At 44.1% G+C, this 18,121-nt stretch overlaps 1 protein-coding gene across 3 annotated transcripts in view; it reads right to left on the reverse strand.

Moving 5' to 3' along the window:
• The window catches only part of DGUOK (deoxyguanosine kinase), a 36,066-nt gene extending 25,034 nt beyond the window's left edge, over positions 1 to 11,032 (reverse strand). For all 3 annotated transcript variants that reach the window (XM_081254142.1, XM_081254141.1, XM_081254140.1), the window contains exon 1: positions 10,853 to 11,032. Coding sequence is in view for 2 of the 3 variants with exons in the window: in XM_081254141.1 (XP_081110267.1) it covers positions 10,853 to 11,003 (151 nt within the window). In the remaining variant the exon portion in view is untranslated. The remainder of the gene's footprint in view (positions 1 to 10,852) is intronic.
• Between the last annotated feature and the right edge of the window lie 7,089 nt (positions 11,033 to 18,121).

Consider the following 18,121-nt stretch of genomic DNA (forward strand, 5'->3'; position numbering starts at 1 on the left):
GAGGCAGGCCGGGGCCAGGTCACGTGGGGCCCTGCACCACGGTAAAAAGTTTGAAGGCTATGCTAAGGGCAAGGGGATATCAGTGATGATGGGTCTTAAGCAGGGAAATGACCATGTCATTGTTAAAAGACCACTCCACCTGCTGTTGCACCGATGCAGAATCAGGCAGACCCGTTAGAAGATAATAGTAGCTTCAACCAAGGAGAGCGCAGAAGAGGTGGAGAGTAGTGATTGCCTTGAGAAATATTTTGGAGATGAAATTAACCTAGTACCACAACAGTCAAGTGCTCTTCTCCCATTTACACCAACATCTAGCCCATAGCTTCCTGAATGCCAGACTCACTAAGAGCCCTCCAGACATTTCCACTTGGGTATCCTACAAACCACTCCAAGTCAATATACTCCGTAAATGAACTCATCATCTTCCCCACCAAACTGAGCTTTCTCCCGTACCCCAACCTCAGGGTAAGACCGCACGATCCACTCAGTCAGGACTTCTTCCTTCTCTGCCACACCTCCAGGGGCCACCAACTGCTTCTGAACCTGCCTTCTAAAATGTCCACACCTGTCCTTTTCTCTCTGTTCCCACCTCCTGCTCAAGACCAGGCTTTCATTTCTTGCCTCTCCAACTCTGGCCTGGCCCTCTTCAATCCAGCATTCATACTGCAGCCACACTGAACACAAAGTAACACTGCTTAAAATCCTCTGGCTGCTCCCGATTGCCTTCACAACAAAATTCAAACCCTTTAGCATGGCCTACAAAACACATCAAAATCTGGCCCCTGCACAGACCTCCCTGCCTCACTTCCCTTCAGGCATCCTGAGCTCCCACTGGACCAAACTCTTCGCAACTCTAATCATGCCATGCTGTCTGCTGCAAATGTGACTTTGCATATGCTTTCTCCTCTCCTGGCCAACTCCTGCTCAATCTTCAGATTCTGCTCAGATACACCTCCTGTGTGAAGGCTTTCAGGACCCTGATGCCTCTAAGTTGGATTAGCTCCTTTGTGCTTGGCCTGGCAATCTGGGTAAGACTCCATCACTGCCATCGTAATTCTGTTTCTCTAGGTAGAAGATGGGGTTCCTTCAGGGCAGGAACCAAAGCCCAGACTAATGACCTAGCTGAATGAATAAAACATGTAATACATTATTAATTCCAGTTCCCTACGAAACCCACATTTGTTAAAAATCAAAACATGAACCATAACAATGTGCTTGGAGCTCAATCTCCCCTATGAGAGGTGATCTTTCTCAAGTGAGTTCTACCCTTAGGAGGAACCCAAATGGAAGGAAGAGAAGGAAGGGGGAGGCACCCTTCCAGGCACTTCTATCAGCCACTCGTGGTTACTGATCAGGAGCAAAGAGACATCTCAGCAGAAGAGCCCACACACCCGACATCCGACATTCATTACACACCACTCCAACCCCTCTCTGAACACACAGGGTAAAGAACAAACACATAAATCCGTACACCTTGTACAGCCACACTCATCTCTCAGTCCCACCTCCACCCGACTCCTGTGTGCCTCTGCACGTGTGCTCAGCCTCTGCTCTCCCACACTTCAGTGAACAAATGCCTTCCCCTGCTCTGCTCAGCCTGTGTCTAAATCCCTTCCCCCACTAAGCATAAGGCCCACCTCTTCCGCAAAGTTCAGGACATTTCCAGCTCACACCAAATTCCTACCATATTGGGCAGCTGAATCAAACACGCAATATTTATTAACTGCCTCTGATACATTTAGCATTTAATTGTTTTGATTGTTTCATGAGCCTCAATTTTGGTTTCCTAACAGGATCTGAATCTCTGAGGTTGGATCCCAGGAATCCACATTTTTAAAGCATGCCCCAAGTGATCGTGATGCAGACTTATACTGGAGATTCCTATCTAGAACAATCTGATCACAATCAACAAAGCTGGTTTTTTAAAAATATGGGTTCCAAAACCACATCCCAGACTACTAAATAAAACACTCTGGGCTTGTCATGGAGTGCCCAACAGAGTTGCAGGAATTACAAACTGGTTGAATTTGTTTATTATCAGATACCTACCTGTCCTGAATAGTCCCTACTTTCAAATATTTGGCACAGATAGTCAATATTTAGATTGCAGGTTGGTGATTAAGCCTAAAACATGGTCTCTGGCTATGGGCTGAAAAATTATTTTAATTAATATGAGAAGATGAAGGTAACTGATTTGTTAGATGGGTGGGGTTGAATGGTAGAATTACTTAAATTTTTTAAAAGTTAAAAACAACTACCCAAGGAACGACTGCAGATGGAAAGGAAGGGCCCTGAGGGTTAGGGCGCGCCAACTTCACCCTGAGATCAGACACTGTTAGTTCACCCAAGGGCACTCAGTACTCTGAGAAACCGACTTATGCCATTTAAACACACAAAACCCGGAATGCCAGTAAATGAGATGTAATGGGAAATATACAGTTCCAATTACTGGAACAGTCACACCAGGGCAACATCCCCACCTTACACACCATTCCCCATTCCAAAGCTTTTGGAAATCCAGTTTAGCAATGAGAAGCCAGAGTTTCAGCAAAGAATGACAGTAAATGGTGGTGGAAGGTCCTAGGAGCTTTGCCATCCATGATGCTGTAGGGCTTGGAGAGCCTGGGTAATTTTCCATAGGGCGGCATTTCTTAAAATTGCATTTCAAGGGAACTCAGCTGTGCCAGGCACCACCCACAGATATGGAATAATTATTTTAAAAAATAATTCAAAATTATTTATTTATATTAAAACTAGACATAACTTTTTTAAAGCTATGATACCTGACTGTAATAGTTTTTTCCTTCCTTTTAAGAAGTTTTGTAAAACAGAAATATAGATCAATCGAACAGGATAGAAAGCCCAAAGATAAACCCACACACATATGGTCACCTTATCTTTGACAAAGGAGGCAAGAATATACAGTGGAGACAAGACAGCCTCTTCAATAAGTGGTGCTGGGAAAACTGGACAGCTACATGTAAAAGAATGAAATTAGAACACTCCCTAACACCATACACAAAAATAACCTCAAAATGGATTAAAGATCTAAATGTAAGGCCCGACACTATCAAACTCTTAGCGGAGAGCATAGCCAGAACACTCTATGACATAAATCACAGCAAGATCCTTTTTGACCCACCTCCTAGAGAAATGGAAGTAAAAACAAAAATAAACAAATGGGACCTAATGAAACTTAAAAGCTTTTGCACAGCAAAGGAAACCATGAACAAGACCAAAAGACAACCCTCAGAATGGGAGAAAATATTTGTAAATGAAACAACTGACAAAGGATTAATCTCCAAAATTTATAAGCAGCTCATGCAGCTCAATAACAAAAAAACAAACAACCCAATCCAAAAATGGGCAGAAGACCTAAATAGACATTTCTCCAAAGAAGATATACAGATTGCCAACAAACACATGAAAGAATGCTCAACATCATTAATCATTACAGAAAGGCAAATCAAAATTACAATGAGATATCATCTCACACCGGTCAGAATGGCCATCATCAAAAAATCTAGAAACAATAAATACTGGAGAGGGTGTGTGTGGAGAAAAGGGAACACTCATGCACTGCTGGTGGGAAAGTATATTGATACAGCCACTATGGAGAACAGTATGGAGGTTCCTTAAAAAACTACAAATAGAACTACCATACGACCCAGCAATCCCACTACTGGGCATATACCCTGAGAAAACCATAATTCAAAAAGAGACGTGTACCACAATGTTCATTGCAGCTCTATTTACAATAGCCAGGAGATGGAAGCAACCTAAGTGTCCATCCACAGATGAATCGATAAAGAAGATGTGGCACATATATACGATGGAATATTACTCAGCCATAAAAAGAAACGAAATTGAGTTATTTGTAGTGAGGTGGATGGACCTCGAGTCTGTCATACAGAGTGAAGTAAGTCAGATAGAGAAAAACAAATACCGTATGCTAACACATATATATGGAATCTAAGAAAAGAAAAAAAAAGGTCATGAAGAACCTAGGGGTAAGACAGGAATAAAGACACAGACCTACTAGAGAATGGACTTGAGGATATGGAGAGGGGGAAGGGTAAGCTGTGACAAAGTGAGAGAGTGGCATGGACATATATACACTACCAAATGGAAAATAGATAGTTAGGAGGAAGCAGCCGCATAGCACAGGGAGATCAGCTCGGTGCTTTGTGACCACCTAGAGGGGTGGGATAGGGAGGGTGAGAGGGAGATGCAAGAGGGAGGGGATATGGGAACATATGTATATGCATAACTGATTCACTTTGTTATAAAGCAGAAACTAACACACCATTGTAAAGCAATTATACTCCAATAAAGATGTTAAAATAAATAAATAAATAAATAATAAAAATATATATATATAAAAAAAGAAGTTATGTATTTTTTTTAAGACAAATGTTTTAAAGTATTCCCAGGGGTCGCATAAGAATGGCGTTCTCTGCTTTTCCACTGCTACACTGGCCTCCTCCTAGTGAGCAGAACATCTGTATGCACCAAAGTCTCTCTTCTTCAGGCAACGCTGGGCCAAATGACAAATGCCTCCCTCTGGTCTCTATGCTGAGCACTAGCCTCTTTTGATATCATTACCTCAGACTTATCACAATTAAGTTAGATCCCGGCTTAACTGTTCTCTTTCAATATACTTTTTAATATCATGAAATTTGGGAGGTATCAGATGTCATAAGCAGCATTAAATCTTGCTTTAGGGCCTTGGCTATCACTGTACTTTATTATGCGTGCCATGACTTGAGAAAGGGTGGGAGGTACTTTGTTAGAGTACATTATATCAACATGTTGATTTTTATTAGCACAAGGATCATCATTCCACAGGCTGGACCAAAGAGTTCTGCTGTTAACATTCATCTCTTCCTAAATAATAGTTCTTTTCTCCCACAAATTTTTCTATAAACTACAATGCCTGTTATAGCTACATCATACTAAAACCTAGTAGTAAGATAATAGTATCTGATGTAACACTCAAAATGATGTATTATTTTAAATTTAATATAGTTGTAGTTCATGGCAACCTCTTTAAATATACCATCATCTTCAGGCATTTTCTTCGGAACAAGATGTAAAACCCTGTACCAAAAAGCAAACAAAAGCAGTAAATATAAAGCTGCCTATCTTTAAACAAAAAAATTCTTCCAAAGAAAATTTAAAGCCTTTATTTCAGGAACCACATGTGATGCTGCATTCATTCATCCAACCAACAGATGTTTACAGAGTAGCCACTAATGGTGGGTACTATAACAAAAATGATGAAGTGAGCTGAGATGCTGCCCTCAAGGAACTTATATCGAGGCTAAGCACCCAGGATCAAATAGGCTCTGAGCCTAAAAGCATTCTGGGGAAAAAAAATCACTCAGCTGACTTAAAAGAAACTTGATAAATTTCAGCCCTGATTACCTTTATCTTCTTTTCATGAGAAAAAAAAAATTTGTTGTTTAAAAAAAAAGTTCCTCACAGCTTCCAGAGTGCAACTCAAACTTCTGTGTTTAGCACGAGACCCTTGCTGATCTGGAATGCCCTCACCACCTCTGCCCACCAGTTGATTCATCCTTTCACTGTCGCCTTCTCAGTGAGGTCTCCTTGAACTCCCTCCAGCTCCACTTTATCCTTGGGCAGAGTTAATTACTGCCTGCTCTGGTCTACAGAGGCATCACACTGTAATTATTTGTTGACTCACCACTCTCTCCAGCTAGACTGGGAGCTCACTTTCTGAAGACAGGGACTAACTTTATTTCCTTCGCATCCTGAGTCTCTGGCCAGGTGCTAAGAATGGAGATGGATGGATGGAATGAGGTGAATCACAGAAACAGAGAATCCAACTTATTCCAAACATTGTATATTGGATACAGTGTTTGGATTAAATAGGTCTTTTTTCCCCTAGAATTCTTGCCCAAATGTTTATACTTAATGAAAGTAAAAGATGACATTAGTGATGTTAAATCACTAATTTTGAATGCTGGAGGATATGTTATTTAGGGAAGCTCTCCACTGCTTTACATACAAGTCTCTAGATGGCAAAAGTGAGGTTTCTTCCCTGCTGGGTCTTTGAAAATCAAAATGAAACAAACAGAAACAAAATAAAACAAAGTGAGACTAGTCTGAGTTGACTCACTGACTGTATTTCCTGCGGCGATCCTTTCTTCAATTTAGGTTTGTAATCATAAAATAACTGGCTTTGGAAGGCGATAATACACTTTAGTGATGAACAAACTTAATAGATAGGCTAGGTATTTTATTTTTTAGACTTTAAGGGATTCTAGGTTCCAAGCTTTTGACTCTTAATCACACATGGCATATGGCTCATAACACAGGCTAGATGCCCTTACTTGCTACTTCACTGATCCATTTTCCTTACATGCTGCTAGCTGCACCCACAGGATCAGATTAAGATTTAGAGCAGCAGGACTACAAGAAAAGCATATCTAACTCTATGATAAACATATCTAACTTCAGCTGGGACAGGGGTTCACCTTCCCCTGTTCAGGTTTCCTGAATGGACACCCTCATCTGGGGGGATGCCACCTGTGGTTAGAGAGCAAGATAACTATTTGATCTGATGGTAAGAGCAGTTTACCGTATTTCCTCTGTGGACACCAAGGAGTAACTTCCACATGGATATCACGGCGCAGGATTCAAGCATCTGGTAAACACTGAATGAGTACGACGGGCCAGGTGTGGGTTAGGTGCTGGTGACACAAAGATGAACAGGACACTACGTGGCTAACCCAGGGAAGGTACTGAAGGTGCGGACAATCCCAACAGAACTCAAGTGCGTGCAGCAGTTGAGGGTACAAAACGTTCTGTGAGCACACCGAGGAGGAGGTGCCCCGTTCTGTCTGGGGAGAGTCATCACAGTGTGTGGGGTGATGGAGAATAACAGGAGACAAAAGTAGAAAGAGCCAGATTAAGGTCCCCCAGTCCACTTCTCATTAGTCACACTTTCTTTAGGCAACTGCGTTCACTTCCAAGGCTTCAACAACTACCCCCCCAAGTCAACAACTTCCATAGCTGAGATCTCAGCTCCAATCTGTCTCTTCACCGCAGGCGCTCACCCTAATCTACCTCAGAGCATCTATCTCTGTTTGTCTCAGAGGCACCTCCTCCAAGCATCACGCTTACCTCCCCAGACTTCCTCTGCCTTTATTCCGATCCTCAGGTTTCAGAGTCACTGTCCAAATTGAACCTCCTTATCCCTCACCCCCAAGGGGCCACCAAGTCCCGTCAATCCCACTTCCAAGCTCTTTCTCAAACCACCACGTCTTCTCTGTTCCGCCATCCTCTCCGTTCAGGCCTACACCTTCCCCCCCTCCACCGACTACAACAGCCACAAAACCTAGTCTGTCTACTCCAAACTCTGTTCCTATTCATACATTCAACAAATTGGATGCAAGGTACGATGGGTACTACAGCAAACGAGACATACAAAGTGCCTGCTTTATGAAGCTTTCTTTTTATTTATTTGTTCTAGCCAATTCCCTTTTAAAAATTAATCTGGCCGTGGCACATACTGGCTTTAAGTCTTCAGTATCCTCCCACAGCCTACATGAGAAACTCCTAGCTGTTCGACATCTGGCGTATCCTACCCTTCCAAACTCTTGTTCTGCTCTCCTCTCACAGGCCCTTTAAACTCCAGGCACAAGCCTGATATGAAAAGTGCATGTTTCTTCAGGCTCTGCGTTGGCAAGTGTTCCTTCCTGTGCCTGGAACACTCCTTCCTCTGGGGTAGGAATTCCTACCCCAGAGATTCTGAGTTTCCACGTCCAAACATAGCACTCATCACACAGCACAGAAATTATGTTTAGAAGTCTGCTCCTCCCACTTAGCTGTGAGTTCCTTAAAGGACTGCATGAGAAAGCAAGAAGGATGCACAGCAATCTGGAAAGGTGAAGAAGCAAAGGTTGGGAAAATCGGGAGAGGCAGCTCACACCTCACCTGATGGTTTGTCCAAACCAATTACTTTGTGAAACACTCTGTACCTCTCTGGGCTCCGAGGACAGAGCTTCCTTTAGGGGCGTGTTTCCCAAAGTACGGGACAGAACATCTTTAAATAACACCACGAGGCAGGCAGCCCTTCTCGTTCCTTTCAATGTTTCTGATCTGGCTGGAGAAAAACACACAGCTGTGGTGACTGGTCTCACTTTAAATTCAACACCACTCAGTCCAAATGGGTCCTTAACGCTGCCCAGCAATTCTCTATTTCTTCTGCTCACTCACCAGACTATTTCATGCCTTTCCTCTCTCTTCACACTCACTCATAGCTGATCTTTCTTCTTATTTCACTGAGAAAATGGACAAAACCAGAACACCTTCCTCAAGTTCCTGCCACGCCTGCTCGAGTCAGTAATCATTTATGTTGCCGTTCTCCCCATTATTTGGGATCAACTGTGCTCCAGGTAAAGCCAACCTCTCTCCACTTGGGCAAGAGATTCCATTCCTTCTTGCTTACTAAAATCACTCTGGCAAGTCTATCCTCTCTCCTGTTTCACCAATCTTTTCCCTCTCTACCAGCTTATAAATATCATCTAATTCCTCTAACAAAAAGAAAAAAAAACCGAAAAAAAACAACCCTTTCAACCCTCTTCCCATTTCAGCTACCATTCCACGTCTCCCCTTTCTAGGAGAACTTGCAAATAGTTGTCTTAACCCACTGTCTCCAATGCCTCACCTCCCATTCTCCTGGAACTTATGCAATCAGACGTTCACCCCTCCCACTCCTATAGATTGCTCAAGTTCACCAAAGAGCTCGATTACTTAAACAGCATTATACAGTCGATCATTCCTTCCCCGAACACCTTCGCTTGGTTTCCAGCATATCATTCTTTTGGCTTTCCTCCTATTTCAGTGGTCACTCCTTCTCAGTCTCTTTTGCTGGTTCCTTCCTGTCGCCTCAATCTCTCTAACATTTGCGTGCCCCGGACGTGGTCCTTTTCATCAACACACATACGCTCCTGGCTTTAAATACCATCTACATGTGTAACTCCAGTCCAGGGAGACTCTCAACTCTGGACTCACATATCCAACTGACTATTCAACAACCCTACTTACATATCTAGGAAGCATATAAAAACCTAACATGCCGAAAACCCAAAACTTGACCCTCCGCCCCCAGGCTGTTCTTCCCACACTTCTCCATCTAAGAAAACTGGAACTCTGTCTTTCAAGTTGCTCAGGCCAAAATGATTAGAGTCATCACTGACCCCTCTTTATCTTATACTCCACATCCTCCTGTTACCAAATCCAGTGTACCCTACCTTAAATGAAAGTAGAACCTAATCACTCCTCACCACCTCCACTGTTACCATCCTGGTCCAACACACCATAACTCATCATTGCAACAACTTCCTGACCCCTTCTATTTTCAACATTATCAGCCAGAGTGATCTTTGTATAATCTAAGTCATGTCATGTCACTTGACTGCTCAAACCTTCCAACAGTTTCCCATCTCAATCAGAGTAAAAATCCATAATGGACTATAGTCTATACAATCCAGCCACCCCTTACCAACTGACCTCATCTCCCCCCACCTTCCCCCTTGCGCACTCCACTCCAGCCACAACGGCTTTCCGCCTGTTCCCTGAACACACCTCCCACCTCAGGGCCTTTGCACTTGGTCTTCCCTCTGCCTGGAAGATTCTTCTCCCCGTTATCCACATGGCTCACTCCTTCCCTTTCTTCAGGTTTTTGCTCAAACGTCACTTTCTCAGTGAGGCCTGTCGTGATCATTCAATTTAAAATGGCAACTTCCCTCAACCCCTCATCCCTGAATTTTCTCCATCACATTCATTATTATCGAACATACTGTTTACTTTGCTTGCTTTATATTGTTTATAGTCTGTCTCTCTCTACTAGGGCTCCCTGAGAGCAGAGACTTTTATTTGCTCTGTTCACTGCTGTATTCTCAGTGCCAGGAACAGTGCTAGAATATGGAAGTGGCTCAAAGGGCTGTATGTTTAATTTGTAAACTGAGAGATTCTCAGTTTGCTGCTAGAATGTCTTCAATACTTAACACTTGCTAATCCCTTTTTAGGGCTCAGCACTTTAGCAGGTAAAAGCCTCAAGTAAGAATTTAGTAACATTAGAAACATTTAGTAACACTGAAATGTTTTGCTTTCATTTTATTTTAAAATTATTTTTATTTAAGGTACTGGACTTCTATTCTCCCTTATAACAGTTATTTTTAATTTAACACACGTTTTTAAGTTTAAAAAGTGAGCTGCTTCTAAGAAAAATGCTAAGAAGTTATAGTGGGAACTGCAAAGAGACATGGCAAAAATAGTGAAAGTGGTATTTGAATGACTGGAGTTTAGGAACTCTCTTAGGGTAGGGTTGCCAGATAAAATAAGGACACCCACTTAGATGTGAATTTTAGATTTTTTTTTTTTTAGTGTATGTTCCAAATATTGCATAGGACACACACTAAAATATTATTCGTTATCGGAAATGCTATTTTAAATGGTCATCCTCTTTTTCTCCCCTAAATCTGGCAACCTTACCTTAGGAGAACTAAGAAATTGCACCCTGCTCCTGGTCGCATCCATTTTTCTCTACCAAAACAAGCTAGCTCTTGTCTTATCTACGGACTGCGTGGCTTTTATGCCTCAATAAACCTGTCCCTGTGGGAGAGTACTGAGGCCTGACGTCTGAAAAATCCAACTGGCAAAGGCCCACTGCGCACCTTGAGGGGGGAAAGGTTTGGCAGCTTAGAACAAGCAGTCCGGCCGCATCTGCTCGAGAGGGAGGGGGTTCCAGGCCCCCTTTCCCAACCTCTCAGGCACCCGCTCTGCGGAGGCCGAGGCTTGGCAGCTACTTTCCGGCCCTTACCAATGTTGCCTTCGATGGAGAGCCTTCTGGGCCCGCGCCCCGCGTGTAGACCCCTGGAGGGCGGCACACCCTCGAGTGGGCGCTCAGCCATGGACTTGGAGGATGCTCGCAGCAGCCTTAGATATTGCCGGCCGGCGATCATCCCACCCATGATTCACGCAGCGATCACTTCCGCCGAGAGCACTTCCTCCCACGGTGTTCAAGCGCTCCGGCGCGCCGCTGACGTCAGGCGAGAGTGGGTGGGTTGAGTTGGCTTGAGGGGAGGAGCCAAAGGGACCACTCTGTTCTCGCGATGTTTGTAATAAAGTGTTGCAAAAAGGAAGAGTCCTAATGTGGGGAACGGGAGAGTTTAATGGCAATTGGAGTTGGTACCGCGCGGTTCGCCCCTCCGTTTCTGCCCACTGGACAAACAACGTTTAAAACGACACATAAGTCAAGAATTCCATCACCTTTGCATTTCTGTATCGCTTTAGAATAAATTTCATAACTAAAGACAAATAAAAATAATTGTAACTTTAAACGAGCTTTTTTTCCCCAAGTGTTTGTTGTCTGGCTTTTATCCTAACATGGGAAAAAATTGGACAGTTTTAAGTAGGAAAATGATGCAATCTGATGATTTACACAAATTAACTTTTTCCCATTCCCTGTAACTTGCACCACAATGCTGGCACCTTACTGAATAAATTAACAAATTAGTTTGTCAATTACACCCCACCTCTTATTTTGCCTCTTGAATAAAGTTCACTCAATCTATTTGCATCATAGCCAAAAATTCCATGAGAATAAAGAGGGTGGCGGCTTAGGGACTATGTGTGGAACTCGTTTAAACCAGATAGATTGGGTTCTGTGGGGGTGAACCATGGCGGGGTGAGGAGGGAGGCGGGGTGGCTGGTGGGGATTCAGAATAGGGTTTGTAAGAGCTTGAGAAGAGCAAGGGTAGAGAGAGATTTGCTGGTGTATAGAACTGGAGTCTAGCTGTTGGTGGAGAATTGTGTTCTGCAGAGAGACAGGGACAATTCTGAGCTGCTGCCAGACTGGCTTTTTCCTGCCACACTCCATGGTCATAATGACTTCAGAACTAAGGATTTATGAAATATTGTCAGAGGGTGCGTCCACCTTCCCCGCTTGACTTCCACAAGAGTCAGACCAGGAGTTAACAGGCAATCTGGCATTCGGGCGGCGCTCTTAGACACGGGAGTTTTCAGGAAACCAATCTGATTGCCAGAAGGTTTGGAGAGGGGCTGGTGGCTGGGACTGTTGTAGGAACAAATGGGGCACAAGAGGGTGGTCATGTCCCAGGTCTCGGGTGAGTCCCTGGGACAGGCTGCCAAGTGAGGGTCCTTGACTTCTCGCTGGAAAGAATTCAAGAGCGAGATATAATAAAGTGAAAGGTTTATTTAGGGAGATACCCACTCCGTAGAGCGGGGGCCATCTCAGAAGGCAAGAGCACCAGAGGTGCGGGGGTGGTTAGTTTTTAAGGGCTGGGTAACTTCATAGGCTAACAAGTGAGAGGAATATTCTAACATCTTGAGAAGGGGTGGGGATTTCCAGGAATTGGGGCACCACCCACTTTTGGGCCTTTTTTGGTTGGCCTTGGAACTGTCATGGCACCTGCGGGTGTCATTTAGCATGCTAATGTATTACAGTGAGTGTGTAATGGGTCTCTAGGTCTACTGGAAGTCGACTCTTCTGCCATCTTGGGCCTCGTAGGGTCTAATCGGCTTTTGTGGTATCCCGTTCTTCTTAATGGCTGTGCCATTCTTTTAATGACTGTGCCCTGCCGCCTTCCTTCCTGTCTCAGGGTAACTGTTTGCAGAGCAGGCACAGGACCTTTTTCCTATATTGTTGTTTATATGGGATGGCTGAAGTGACATTTGTTTATCACATTAAGCACAATCTATTAAAACACAGATTGCAGATTTATTTAGGATAAGCTGGGTGGAACGCTAAAGGATACTGGAGCAGCTAAAGTCTGTCCCACCCCCCACTCCCTCCCCCGCAGCCACCTCTCTGTAGAAATACTACTTACATTTCTCTATCTATGTAAACTCTGACTTGGGAAAATATTCATCCAAAAAAGTTTGAGAGGCCGTCTGCACCCTTATGGTTTCCCTTGCCTTCATTGCCCTCAGGGTCACTGTGAAGGGTAAATATGGAAGTTGTTGGCAGGTTTAGGTGCAGACAGGCAACTAATCTGTTCCTAAAAGTTAGAGCACCTAAAAGTCATTTAAAAAAATTTTACAGTGAAGTACAATAGATAGTGAAGGAAAGAGCGTGTATTCTAAGTGTACAGCTTAGTGCAATTTTCACAAGCTGAGCACACTCTATTACCCAGGTTCAGATCAAGAAACAGATTACCAGCATCCCCAGAATCCATTTCCCCTACCAGTTACTACCCCCAAAGGTAACCAATAACCTGACTTCTAACAGCAGACATTAGTTTTGCCTGTTCTTTACATAACTGAAATCATGTAGTAAGTACTTCTTTCATTCAACATAATATCTGTGAGATTTATATATGTTATATATGTAGTTGTAGTTCATTTGTTCTCACTGCTGTATGGTATTCCACTATGTTGTTATACCACAATGTGTTTTATCCATTCTACTCTTTTTTTTTTTCAATTAATTAATTTATTTGGCTGCGCTGGGTCTTAGTTGCGGCATGCGGGATCTTCGTCGTGATTTGCGGGATCTTCTAGTTGCAGCATGTGCGATATAGTTCCCTGACCAGGGATCGAACCCGGGCCCCCTGCATTGGGAGCATGAAGTCTTAACCACTGGACCATGAGGGAAGTCCCCTTATCCATTCTACTCTTGATGGACATTTGAGAGTTTCTAGATTAAAGCTATTATAGATACCATTGCTATGAATACTCTTTCTTCTTTTATATAAATTTATTTATTTATTTATTTGGTTGGTTGGTTTTGGCTGTGTTGGGTCTTTGTTTTTGTGTGCAGGCTTTCTCTATTTGTGGCAAGTGGGGGCTACTCTTTGTTGCGGTGTGCAGGCTTCTCATTGTGGTGGCTTCTCTTTGTTGTGGAGCACGGGCTCCAGGTGCGTGGGCTTCAGTAGTTGTGGCACGTGGGCTCAGTAGTTGCGGCTCGCTGGCTCTAGAGCGCAGGCTCAGTAGTTGTGGTGCACAGGCTTAATTGCTCTGTGGCATGTGGGATCTTCCCGGACCAAGACTCAAACCCGTGTCCCCTGCATTGGCAGGCGGATTCTTAACCACTGTGCCACCAGGGAAGAAGTCCCGCTATGAATATTCTTGAATACATCTTTGGTAAAGTTAAGTACACATTTCTCTTGGGCATAAGCCTACAAGTGGAACTGATGTATGCTGGGCTTCAGTAGATATTCCCAAAGAGTGTGCAGTTGCACAGTGTTTGTACCAGTAGACAGCGCCACCAACAGTGAGTGAGTGCGCTGGTTGTTCCACATTCTTGCCAACAACTGGTATTGTCAGCCTTCTTCATTTTATTCATTCTGCTGTATAATGGTGTCTTGCAGTTTTAATCTGCATTTTCCTGATGATTAATGAAATGGAACATTTTCTCGTATGTTTATTAACCATTTCAGTAACCTCTCTTGTGAAGGACCTGTTCAAGTCCTGTACCCAGTTTTCTGTTGGCTATCTGTCTTTTACTTACTGTTATTGCTCTTTGTATATTCTGGATATGAGTCCTTTGTGAATATTTTCTCTCACTCTGTTCCTTGCTTCTAAAAGCTTTTACATTTGGGGGATGTATAGTGTTTAGTGTAAAGTAAGAAACTAAAATGTCTTTTGCCTGTTAGTTATCCCACTATTATTGATGATCCTTCTACTCCTCTGTATTTCTTTATGCTTGTTTTATTATGTTTACCATGCATAAAAGTTCAATATCTTTCTTGATCTTAATTCCAAATTTCCAGGAGAGAGACTCTGATGGGCCCAGCTGTGGCCAAAAGGTAAGCTTTCAAGGAACAAATGTGAGTGTTGGAGCCGCGCCCCAACGTGCACGAGGAAGGAGGGCGATTAAAGGAATTGTGCGGAGCAAAAAGGGAGAAAAACTGGTGGTGGTCAGTGCTTCCTGGAAAGCGGCGATATGTTGGTGAGCAGAATTACGTCCCACTTGCCTGGAGGAATAAGGTCACTCCCTGCTGCTGCGGGATTGTCAGGCATCCGCTGGAGTTTATGAGTAAGAGTCGGTGTTGCCCCACGGGACTCCAGTCCTTCAGCAGCCATTCCTTCATCCAATATTTGCTGAGCATCTGCTATGTACTAGACACTCTGCTTAGTCCTTAGAGAGCACTCTGAAGTGCTGCTGACAAGTACACTGATCCGTGTGACCAAAACGCTCTGCAACCATTAAAAATGGGGAGATAAACATACACAGATGTGACCCTGACTTGCTTCTGCAGCTTGGTGTCTGGTCAGTTATATTCTCATCTACATCAAAGATATTCTAACGTACTGGATTGTGCTAACTCAGTTTGGTTAAGCTGGGAAGTACGCTTCCAGAATCTCCTTCCTGACAGGGCTCTGAGTTCGAGTTGGTCAAAAGAGGACCTGGTGGAGATTTGGAAAGTAGAGTGGGAGCCTCAGCTGCTCTGAGGAGATCTCTGTTGTCAGACACTGTGACAGACAGATATGCCCACAGATAGATCCCAGCTACTTCTCAAGGCCTAGTGACTCCTCTCTGATCCTCCCACAGTTCCCTTCAGACCTTCACTTCCCCAGCTTGTCCCACTTTTGGGCAGTCTCGTTCCTGAAATAACCCCCTTATCCCCATAATGTGCATGGTGGCTCTGCTCACCTGAATGAACTCTGACTGATAGACCTAATCATAAAAGGAGGCATATAGGGAGTGGTTAAGAGTGTGGATTCAGACAGCTAGAGGTGAGGATTAAGAAAGATAATCCACGTGCAGCATTTAACACACCTGCCACACCGTTACCAACCAATAGGTATTACGTAATAAGTAAGGTAATACTAGCATTACTCAGTGCCTGGGATGTTATTTCTATTTAGTTGACTTCCTATTGAATTTACACTCTCCTCAAGCCACTGTAACCGATCCATGCTCTCCTGTCTACTAGCATAGAACTTGCCTTCCCCTGCAGAATTCTAGGACAGCACTTACTGAAGTGGGGTAAGATCAGGTGGGGTAGGGAGGGTCATCCTCCCCTTCTCGCCCCACATGGAGACTCTGCCGTGCCCCCCCACAGCAGGCAGGGTCAGCTCTCCACACTGCCCTGGCGGCATCTCTGTGCCTGGGCATCCTATCGCCTCTTCCCTGTGCTTTCTCTCCCAATAGCCTGTGACTGTGGCTCTTCTTTACAGGGCTGCCCTCAGCCTACTGGAACCCTTTTCCTGCACAGGAGGAAAGCCTGGGACTTTCTGTCCCCCAGGAAGCACCTTCACTTATCACTGATATGTGACCATGAAAGCCTGGCTCATTGCCTGCAGTAAGGTTTATACTCCAGGGCTCTCAGGGGACCAGGCAGAAGCCACCCTTTTCTGTCCTGCCTCTCCCACTCTACCCACTGATTTCTACCGAGAGCACTTCCCTAATAAATCTCTTGCATGTGAGTCCTCATTTCAGGGTCTGCTTCTGGGAAACCTGTCCCAAGACATAAATCCTCTAGGGGTTTTTGAAAGTATGCTTCTTGGGGCTTCCCTGGTGGCTCAATGGTTAAGAATCCGCCTGCCAATTCAGGGGACACAGGTTCGAGCCCTGGTCCAGGAAGATCCCACATGCCGTGGAGCAACTAAGCCCGTTCAACGCAACTACTGAGTGCGCTCTAGAGTCCATGAACCACAACTACTGAACCTGCGAGCCACAACTACTGAAGCCTGCGCACCTAGAGCCTGTGCTCCTCAGCAAAAGAAGCCACCACGACGAGAAGCCCGCGCACTGGAATGAAGAGTAGCTCCCGCTCGCCGCAGCTAGAGAAAGCCTGCGCGCAGCAATGAAGACCCAACGCACCCAAAAATAAATAAATAAAATAAATACATTTATTTAAAAAAAAAGAAAAGAAAATATGCTTCTCTACTGCACCCCCAGTGGGCAAGTGCAGGGATGGTGGAGGAAGAATGTCTGACATTGAGGTCCATGTGCTTCCACTGGGCTCCACTGTCTCCAAATGGGTGTGTCTGGGAAGAGCAGGTAGGCTCTGTTCAGGAGCATCAAGGATGGGACCTGGCCAGGTGGCAGGATCAAAGCGCACACCAGGCAGGAGTAGGGACTTAGTTCTGCCAATAACTAGCTGGGCAATCTAGTTAACTAGCAAACTAGCTACAAAATGAGAATGACACTAGTACCTGCCTCATAGGGCTGTGGTGAAGGATTAAATGAGAAAATCCATGGAAGTTCTTAACCTAGTGCCTGGCATATTATAAGCATTCAATCAATGTTAGCTGTTATTATTATCCCGTATTTTCTCATAGTGTTTTGTGAGGGCTTCTATTTCACCTCAAATCGTTGTCTTATATGTATGTGTCTGTCTCCCCCTTTATGCAGTGTGAGCTTGATGGGCAGGAATCATCTTTGTGGGGTACATAAATCCCATTTGGCCTCATCCAGTAATTGTAGATGCCAAAAATTCAGTAAATACTTGTGAAATTAAACAGACTTGACCAAGGGCAGGGAGTGGGTAGCAAGTAATGAGAGAGAGACAGAGACAGAGAGAAAAGGAGAAGAGGGAGGGGGAACAGGAGTGCAGGAAGAGAAAATATTCTTCTTGGGATGCTGCTCCTTTTTTGATTAGTTTTTGGGACAAAATACAACTTAGTCCTCAATGACAAAGGACCTCATAGAGATCTTAAGCCCACTACGACCATCCTTCACCTAAGTTTAAATAGCATTGCGTTTGAACCACTCACATGTTACAGCCTATAAGCCCTGCGTTTCCCTTTCTGTTCACAGTCTCTAGTGTATCACCCTTGAGTACAAGGACTTACATCTCTGAAAACCCTTGTTTCTTAAGCCTCCTCCCTCCAAGAGTCATCTAGTCCTCATTCTTACTAATGTTCAAGATAAAGGAAATAAGGTGGTATAGCAGAAGAAGCACTAGGTTTTAGCGTCTAGGTTTTTACACTTGGATTTTAACCCTGGCTCTCTGTGATCTTCAGCAAGGTGTTAACTTCTATGAGCCTCAATTTCCTCATCTGTAATAATAGAACCTACCTCTCAGGGTCATTGTGTGGACGAGAAATAGGTGTGAAAAGCCTTTAGCATTGTGTGTGAGAGTCAGCCCAGGAAAATAAAGAGCCCCACACAGAGAAG

The sequence above is a fragment of the Mesoplodon bidens genome (assembly GCF_964165515.1).
Source record: "Mesoplodon bidens genome assembly, chromosome: 14".
Classification (NCBI taxonomy): Eukaryota; Metazoa; Chordata; class Mammalia; order Artiodactyla; family Ziphiidae; genus Mesoplodon; species Mesoplodon bidens.